This window comes from Erpetoichthys calabaricus, chromosome 8 (genome assembly GCF_900747795.2).
Source record: "Erpetoichthys calabaricus chromosome 8, fErpCal1.3, whole genome shotgun sequence".
NCBI classification, from domain to species: domain Eukaryota; kingdom Metazoa; phylum Chordata; class Cladistia; order Polypteriformes; family Polypteridae; genus Erpetoichthys; species Erpetoichthys calabaricus.
In genome coordinates, this window is record NC_041401.2 from 182993716 (window position 1) to 183003263 (window position 9548).

Below are 9548 nucleotides of genomic sequence, written 5' to 3' on the forward strand. Positions count from 1 at the left end.
TGCATTGGCGATCCTAAATTGTCCCTAGTGTGTGCCCTGCGGTGGGCTGGCGCCCTGCCTGGGGTTTGTTTTCTGCCTTGCGCCCTGTGTTGGCTGAGATTGGCTCCAGCAGACCCCCATGACCCTGTACCCTGTAGTTAGGATATAGCGGGTTGGATAATGGATAGATGGATAGTTGCATAACATACTTCTGCTATATCCAATTATTCTACGGCACAATAATTGATGTCCATTGTCTTAGGACATTTCCTGGGCAAAGTCGGGTAACACAGCTAAAAATATATAAAATAATAATGTTAAAAATAATAATAAAATACACATTAACCCAAGCTGATACATAACAAATAACAATTTTTAAGTCTCAAACCCCTCAAAATGATATATGAATTTTTAGAGCTCCAGAAACCACTCGGTCAAATTATGACATCAATCGAAAAGTGAAAAAATAAGAATCAGAATTGTTTTATTGACACATCAGACGGTAGACAAACTCAAGGCTTCCTTCCCTCCGTATCACAAAGTCCTAAGGAAGTCCACCACGTGGTCAATGGCCCTTTTTCCAGAAGGGAAATTCAGCCGTCCTCCATCAAAAAAATTAAGGATGCCATGGAAGCCATCGTTGATGTGATGCCACGTGACCGGGACGCCCAGGTCCTCGAGCCGCTTCTTGAAGAGGATGCCATCATCCCTCAGTACGTCGTATTCGCAGGTCAGAATGAAAGCGGGTGGAAGCTTGCGGACGACGTCATCGGGAGCCAGCAGAGGAGAAAGTTCAGGTTCCAGGGCTTGTTTGAGCAAATCATAAACCTCCTCATCATGAGATGATGCCACCTTTAGGCTAAAGCCACGGGCTTTACACTCAGAAGGTAAGTTTTCATGACCCAGCCACTTGCGGTACCGTAGTTTGAGCTCCACAGGCACGTGATCACTGTTCAGCATCTCTTCATTCAGTGTCATGTCCCCATTCAGGTACTGGAGGCAATAGAAGATGGTACGGCCTCGGAAAAGCATGGGCACCATCTTGTTCTGTTGGTAAGAGGGCAAATGGAAGTCTGCCATCTGCAAGAGGGGATAGATGAGGATCTGCGCACAAGGCTGGGGTCTGGCACCTTCCTTGGCTGCTCGGTAACACAATGCCGCAGCCAGGTTGCCCCCGGCACTATCACCCCCTAAAGCTACTTTTCTTGGGTCAACGCCATAATCGGCTTCTGCCACCTTCAGAAAGTGAAGGGTTGCCGCCTGGCAGTCGTCCAGCTGCACTGGGTAGCGGTGTTCAGGTGACAGGCGGTATCTGCAGAGTTCAAAGACAAAACAGCATGAAGCCGCGCATCCAAGGAATCCAGTAGCCAATGGCTAACTGCAGAGGCGAGTCTGAGGAAGTCAGATAAGCACGTCTTAGTCAAGCATACCCCAGTTCATCAAACCGTTATTTATATAGTGCCCTTCATTGGCAGAACTTGTCAGGACATTGTGAAGGGCATTATCGGCATACAACAGTTCAACAAGATAGATATAAAATATAGTAGGCAGGATTAGATAAAAAGCTAGATATTTTAGTATAGTAGGCAGGATTAGATAGATATTATAAAATACAGTAGGCAGGATTAGATAGATAAATATCTAGCTATCTATTTTAGTATAGTAGGCAGGATTAGATAAATACATAGATAAATAGATATTATAAAATACAGTAGGCAGGATTTGATAGATAAATATCTAGCTATCTATCTTAGTATAGTAGGCAGGATTAGATAGATAGATACTTTGGTATAGTAGGCAGGATTAGATAGATAGAGATAGTGAAAAGTCAAGCAAAATGATATCTTTTATTGGCTAACTTTTATTGGCTAACTAAAAAGATAGCCAATAAAAGGTGTCATTTTGCTTGACTTTTCACTACATTCATAATGGCTAACACGGTACAACACCCTAGTACTATAGAAAGAGATAGATAGATAGTATAATATGCAGGATTAGATAGATAGAGATGGTGTCATTTTACTTGACTTTTCACTTTTTATTGGCTAACTAAGAAGATTAATCTTTAGATAGATAGATCTATAGATCTATATAATCTATAGATAGATAGAACTTTAGTTACCATGAAACAATTCTGGGCTGGAAAAGTGGTTAGTGCTGCGGTTTTTAGGCATAAGTGATCTTAGGGTGGGCGGCACGGTGGCGCAGTGGGTAGCGCTGCTGCCTTGCAGTTGGGAGACCTGGAGACCTGGGTTCGCTTCCCGGGTCCTCCCTGCATGGAGTTTGCATGTTCTCCCCGTGTCTGCGTGGGTTTCCTCCCAAAGACATGCTGGTTAGGTGGATTGGCGATTCTAAATTGGCCCTAGTGTGTGCTTGGTGTGTGGGTGTGTTTGTGTGTGTCCTGCGGTGGGTTGGCACCCTGCCCGGGATTGGTTCCTGCCTTGTGCCCTGTGTTGGCTGGGATTGGCTCCAGCAGACCCCCGTGACCCTGTGTTCGGATTCAGTGGGTTGGAAAACGGATGGATGGATGGATGGATGATCTTAGGGTCCTGTGGTTAGTTTGGGAACCATCTGCCCCCCCACCCCCACGCACAGCCCACACATACAAATATGAAGTGAGACCCGCAGTAGATAGAAACTGCCATACTCCTGCCTCACAGACCCGAGTTTTAGCTTTAGATTCCAACTTAGGCTCAGTCTGTATAACGTTTGCATGTTCTCCCCCATGTCTTTCTGGGTTTCCCTCTGAATTTTTGAGTTTTCCATCCCACATCCCTAAAACATGCAAGTTAGACTAATTAGCAACTCAGAAAGCATTTGATGAAATGTCGCATGAAAGGTTGGGCATCAAACTAAACCAATTTGAGCCAATTCTGCCCCCATCTGCACACCACACCCTGACATCCAGACACAGGAAGCAGAGGACAATGGTGTGAGGAACCTCATCAGAACTGGCTGACATTAACAGTGGAGTCCAGCAGGGGGTGGTTCTGGGGCCACTTACAGTAAGAAAAAGCCGAGTCTGCAGATGATACCAAACTCGGTGCATTGGCAGGTAATCTTGAATCCTTTGAATCATCACAGAGAGGCTTGGACTGCAGACAGGCTTGGGCAGATTTGTGGCAGATGAAATTTAATGTCAGTAAATGTAAAGAATTACACGTAGGAGGTAAAAATGTGAGGTTTGAATACACAATGAGAGGTCTGAAAATCAAAAGTACACCTTATGAGAAGGACTTAGGAGTCGTAGTGGACTCTAAGCTATCAACGTCCAGACTGTATTCAGAAGCCATGAAGAAGGCTAACAGAATGTCAGGTTATATAGCGCCTTGATGTGTGGAGTACAAGTCACAGGAGGTTATACTGAAGCTTTATAACACACTGGTGAGACCTCATCTGGAGTACTGAGTGCAGTTTGGGTCTCCAGGCTACAAAAATGACATAACAGTACTAGAGAAAGTCCAGAGAAGAGCAACAAGGCTGATTACAGTGCTACAAGGGATGAGCTATGAGGAAAGATTAAAAGAGGTGAGAATTTACAGTTTAAGGAAAAGAAGATTAACAGGAGACCTGACTGAAGTGTTTAAAATGATGAAGACAATTAGTCCAGTGGATCAAGATGGTTCAACAAGAACACGGGGACACAGTTGGAAACTTGTTAAGGGTAAATTTCACACAAACATTAGGAAGTTTTTCTTCACACAGAGAACCACAGACACTTGGAATAAGTGACCAAGTAGTGCGGTAGACAGTAGGACTTTAGGAACTTGCAAAACTCAACTTGATGTTATTTAGAAGAATTAAGTGGACAGGAAAGGCCAGGCTTTGTTGAGCTGAATGGCCTCCTAAAATCCTTCTCAAAAGGTGTACCCTCAATTTTCAGACCTACCATTGTGTATTCAATAAACTATTCAATACACTAATACACTTACGGCAGGTTAGACAAAATTCAAAAAACAAAAAGCAAAAAAAGGGGGGCTGGACTTACGCAACTGACACCACGACGGTCTCCGAATGAATGGCGACATACCGGCAAATGTGATCATAGGAATCTGATAATGAAAAGACAAAAAAGGGAAAATGAGAAAAGGGACTCTCCTAAACTAAACCATGGTAGACAAATTAAGATTAACAACATCAATTACAACATTTAGAGGGGGAACAATTGGGAGGGCGAAACAATTGTAAGTGCTAAGGGGTGAGGGAGATACATCTCCTTCTGTGTCACAATGAGAACACAGCTAATGGGGTCAATGAAAACTAGAGTGGAACAAGCGGAGGAAAAAATGGTGATAGATGGAGTGGAAAGGCATGATAGATAGATAGATAGATAGATAGATAGATAGATAGATAGATAGATAGATAGATAGATAGATAGATAGATAGATAGATAGATAGATATGTGAATGGCACTATATACAGTGCATCCATAAAGTATTCACAGCGCATCACTTTTTCTTATGTTACAGCCTTATTCCAAAATGGATTAAATTCATTTTTTTCCTCAGAATTCTACACACAACACCCCATAATAACAACGTGAAAAAAGTTTACTTGAGATTTTTGCAAATTTATTAAAAATAAAAAAATTGAGAAATCCCATGTACATAAGTATTCACAGCCTTTGCCATGAAGCTGAAAATTGAGCTCAGGTGCATCCTGTTTTCCCTGATCATCCTTGAGATGTTTCTGCAGCTTCATTGGAGTCCACCTGTGGTAAATTCAGTTGACTGGACATGATTTGGAAAAGCACACACCTGTCTATATGAGGTCCCACAGTTGAAAGTTCATGTCAGAGCACAAACCAAGCATGAAGTCAAAGGAATTGTCTGTAGACCTCTGAGACAGGATTGTCTTAAGGCACAAATCTGGGGAAGGTTACAGAAAAATTTCTGCTGCTTTGAAGGTCCCAATGAGCACAGTTGCCTCCATCATCCATAAGTGGAAGAAGTTCGAAACCACCAGGACTCTTCCTAGAGCTGGACGGCCATCTAAACTGAGCGTTTGGGGGAGAAGGGCCTTAGTCAGGGAGGTGACCAAGAACCCGATGGTCACTCTGTCAGAGCTCCAGAGGTCCTCTGTGGAGAGAGGAGAACCTTCCAGAAGGACAACCATCTCTGCAGCAATCCACCAATCAGGCCTGTATGGCAGAGTGGCCAGACGGAAGCCACTCCTTAGTAAAAGGCACATGGCAGCCCGCCTGGAGTTTGCCAAAAGGCACCTGAAGGACTCTCAGACCATGAGAAAGAAAATTCTCTGGTCTGATGAGACAAAGATTGAACTCTTTGGTGTGAATGCCATGCGTCACATTTGGGGGAAACCAGGCACCATCCCTACAGTGAAGCATGGTGGTGGCAGCATCATGCTGTGGGGATGTTTTTCAGCGGCAGAGACTGGGAGACTAGTCAGGATAAAGGGAAAGATGACTGCAGCAATGTACAGAGACATCCTGGATGAAAACCTGCTCCAGAGCGCTCCTGACCTCAGACTGGGGCGACGGTTCATCTTTCAGCAGGACAACGACCCTAAGCACACAGCCAAGATATCAAAGGAGTGGCTTCAGGACAACTCTGTGAATGTCCTTGAGTGGCCCAGCCAGAGCCCAGACTTGAATCTGATTGAACATCTCTGGAGAGATCTTAAAATGGCTGTGCACCGACGCTTCCCATCCAACCTGATGGAGCTTGAGAGGGGCTGCAAAGAGGAATGGGCGAAACTGGCCAAGGATAGGTGTGCCAAGCTTGTGGCATCATATTCAACAAGACTTGAGGCTGTAATTGCTGCCAAAGGTGCATCGACAAAGTATTGAGCAAAGGCTGTGAATACTTATGGACATGGGATTTCTCAGTTTTTTTAATTTTAATAAATCTGCAAAAACCTCAAGTAAACTTTTTTCACGTTGTCATTATGGGGTGTTGTGTGCAGAATTCTGAGGAAAAAATTAATTTAATCCATTTTGGAATAAGGCTGTAACATAACAAAATGTGGAAAAAGTGATGCGCTGTGAATACTTTCCGGATGCACTGTAATAGATAGATATGTGAATGGCACTATATAACAGATAGATAAATTCATCCAACTTTTTCTGCAAGGGTCTCCTCTCAGCCCGTTAACACTTCCTTGACCCACCTAACCTGCCAGGGAAAGTTTAACAGTCCCAGCCCACCGAGTAGAATGGGCCTACTCAAGGTTGGCTGTAGTTTTTCTGCTGTCCCTGTCAAAGGTGAAAACATCCCACCCGAACCTTGGAGTCTTGAAGGCAATTTCTTTAGGTATATTGAATAGAAAAGCTATTCATTCGAGCGCGATGCTACACAGATATGATACTGAAGAACGGTTCCCGCTTATTGTTTTCAGAGTTATGTTATACTGGTATTATATGAAAGAACGGTTTGGGGTTCCCCATATAGTTGTACGGAGTCCTAGTGTTTCTTAACAAAACACCAACAACCTCAAAAACTTTGCCACCCTAGGTGACTGCAGAGCATACAAATATGGTAGAGCCGGCTCTGGCTATGGTAATGCTTGACATATCCATCTGTCTGTCTGTCTGTCAATTAATTTATTAAATAGTGCCTTACGAATGCAGCTATCTCTGTTGATCTGTCGGCGATCCATTGGGCCACCCCATGATTTATCTGACTTCCTCAGAGCTTCACTCAGCTGTGGGTGGGCTTTTCCAGCCCTTTAGGACTTCCTTGTGAAACCCCACCCACTGAGACATTTTCTGTCCCAGCCCCATTGACTAGAATGAGAAAGCTCTCATTAGGGGCCTAACTGGACCACCTCAAGATTAATTCGACCTCCTCACTGCTTCACTCTTAAGACAGCAGACTGGCAGACAGGAAAGTGCTACACAATAGATAGATGGATAGACAGACAGACATGTTAGGCACTAAATGACAGACAGATTGAAAGATGGTCAGATGGATATGTAAGGCACTATATAAGAGATAGATGTATATTTAGGGTACTAAAAGAAAGATGGATATACTGTGTAAGGCACTATATAATAGACTGATGGATACGTAAGGTGCTAAATGATGGACAGATCAATATAGATAGAGGGATATGTAAGGCACTATATAATAGACATATGTAGGACACTAAATGATAGATTGATCGATTTAGGAGTGGACTTAAAACTAGTTTTAGTTTATAGCTAGATATTTATCTTTCTTTATTGCTGGGGGGGGTTCTTGATCTGCAAACAAATAAGAGAAGGAGGCGAGTGAGGAGGTGGGCGACCTATCCCTACAAAACCCTTAAGTTCCACTTATCTCACCGAGGCTCCCAAACATCCAGCCTCCACCATGGAAGAAAACCAGTCCCCGGCGCTTGGCTGCGGTTGGAGCGGTGGGCAGGTACACCCTGACGGGCACATCGGAGAACAGCAGGTCCTTGATATGGAGTTCTGGAGGCACAGGCTTCTTCTGCACTAGTAGTCGTTCTCGACAATAGCGTGTAAAGTTTACCTGTTCACAAAGGCTGAAGTTCTCCAAGATTTTGCCCTTAGGAGAAAATAAAAGAATAATGATTTAACGCGTCTGGCATCATGGTCTCGGGCCACTAGGGGGCGACTCTGAAATACTTCAGATGAAAGCGAGATTTATTTCCGTGATCCTTTGCAGATTTGAACATCGTAAATGTAAAAGAGATTAAAAACGTGTTGCACCCGAGGCGACCTCCACGTGCAACTACCCGGTACCCAGCCCTAACCGCCTGCTCCCCAATCCCGCGATCCGCTCCTCACCAAGATTGCGATCCCGATGTTCGCCCCGTGGATGAAGTGCAGCCTGTTGACGTGCGACACTCCCGGCGGGATCTCCGAGTTGGTCATCTCGCTGTAAAGAACTCCGAAAAACAGCAGGATAAGAGCCGAAAGCAGAAAAACAACGCAAAGCAAAGCGATGGCAATGAACATCTCCATGTTGCAGCTCCTTTAACGAGGCCTCCGCTGCGGAGCTGCTTTTTAATAAGGAGGGCGCGGCAAGGTGACCCAGCCAGTGCGGGCACAACTGGAAAGGACGAGATTGTGAGATAAGGGTGACGGTGAGGACGTGCCTTTGCGATCCAGTTTAAGTGTCGTTTTTTACATTGTCTCTTAGCGTTTGTTTTAATATACAGTATGTGCCACAGTTCAGCATGCAAGTCAAGCTGTCATAATAGTCTTTAACTTTAGTGAGGGAGAAAGTTCATTGCTTTACGTTTAATGTCCACGTGGGTTTTATCCACCTGCCAAAACGTAAAGTGACTGGACAAGCCAGAAAAACTTGGCGTAATCGAACACGGAGAGCTGAGCCTGGGGTCATAGATGGCGTAAAGTAGCAGCCCTGAAAGAGAAAAGTCCCGTGTTTTACATCAAAAAGAAAACCGAATATAACGAGAAGAGTTTTGATAGCAAATTCACTTCCTCAGTTTAGATCTTAATGTGAAAGTCAAGCCCCACTTGAAGCCAAAAAAATGCACGCAGTGGTGCGTTAAGCGAGCAAGTTACTATAAAATGGGACGGCGCTGCACGGTTTACGTGAAACACCTCCGTTTTTTATGAGTTATTGTTCTACTAATTCAAACAGAATCTAGCAGCGGACCTCCAAAGCTCCACTCCATTGAGGAGGTCGTCGTTTCGTGTTATATAAGTCAGTGACAACGCCTGGATACACTGGTTAAGATTAGGGTTTGGGGGAGGAGTTATCTGAAGCGAGTCACGGACACCACGTGACAAAAACCTGCAATCCAAATGGCTGTCCAGCGGAGCTACTTAATCATGGAGGTGCAGAGGTCTGCAGCTGGACTCGTCTCACCAATTCGGAGGCTGGAGGTTTAATTCCCTATTGCTTATTAGCTTTTGCACACCTGAGGTGGATTTATAGCGCCCCGGCAACTTACAATTGCCAGGATTGTGTAGAATCTGCATGTACAGTAGGTATTGTTTGTTCTGTAAGTCACTCTAGGTTTTTCAATTTGCATCTCAATAAAAATATCCATCCAGCCATTGTCTCCCGCTTATCCGAGGTCGGGTCGCGGGGGCAGCAGCTTGAGCAGAGATGCCCAGACTTCCCTCTCCCCGGCCACTTCTTCTAGCTCTTCCGGGAGAATCCCAAGGCGTTCCCAGGCCAGTCGAGAGACATAGTCCCTCCAACGTGTCCTGGGTCTTCCCTGAGGCCTCCTCCCGGTTAGACGTGCCCGGAACACTTCACCAGGGAGGCGTCCAGGAGGCATCCTGATCAGATGCCCGAGCCACCTCACCTGACTCCTCTCGATGCGGAGGAGCAGCGGCTCTACTCTGAGCCCCTCCCGGATGACTGAGCTTCTCACCCTATCTTTAAGGAGAGCCCAGACACCCTGCGGAGGAAACTCATTTCAGCCGCTTGTATTCGCGATCTCGTTCTTTCGGTCACTACCCATAGCTCATGACCATAGGTGAGGGTAGGAACATAGATCGACTGGTAAATGAGAGCTTCGCCTTGCGGCTCAGCTCCTTTTTCACCACGACAGACCGATGCAGAGCCCACATTACTGCGGATGCCGCACCGATCCGCCTGTCGATCTCACGCTCCATTCTTCCC

General features: G+C 45.1%; 1 protein-coding gene across 1 annotated transcript; it reads right to left on the reverse strand.

Moving 5' to 3' along the window:
* Window positions 1-446: 446 nt before the first annotated feature.
* aadacl4 (arylacetamide deacetylase-like 4) lies at window positions 447-8626 on the reverse strand. The gene is made up of 4 exons (XM_028807951.2): window positions 7733-8626; window positions 7265-7490; window positions 3968-4031; window positions 447-1291 (listed from the first exon to the last, which is right to left on the reverse strand). Exons 1-4 carry the CDS (start codon window positions 7907-7909, stop codon window positions 514-516), a joined length of 1245 nt encoding a protein of 414 aa, XP_028663784.1. The 5' UTR covers window positions 7910-8626; the 3' UTR covers window positions 447-513.
* Between the last annotated feature and the right edge of the window lie 922 nt (window positions 8627-9548).

What these genes read in the sequence shown, in the direction of transcription:
- aadacl4 (XM_028807951.2), bottom strand. Translation starts at nt 7,909, where the DNA reads ATGGAGATGTTCATTGCCATCGCTTTGCTTTGCGTTGTTTTTCTGCTT. An exon ending in ACATCGGGATCGCAATCTTG is followed by an intron (nt 7,491 to 7,732) that starts GTGAGGAGCGGA and finishes TTTTCTCCTAAG; the next exon opens with GGCAAAATCTTGGAGAACTT. An exon ending in ACCGTCGTGGTGTCAGTTGC is followed by an intron (nt 1,292 to 3,967) that starts GTAAGTCCAGCC and finishes TGAACTCTGCAG; the next exon opens with ATACCGCCTGTCACCTGAAC.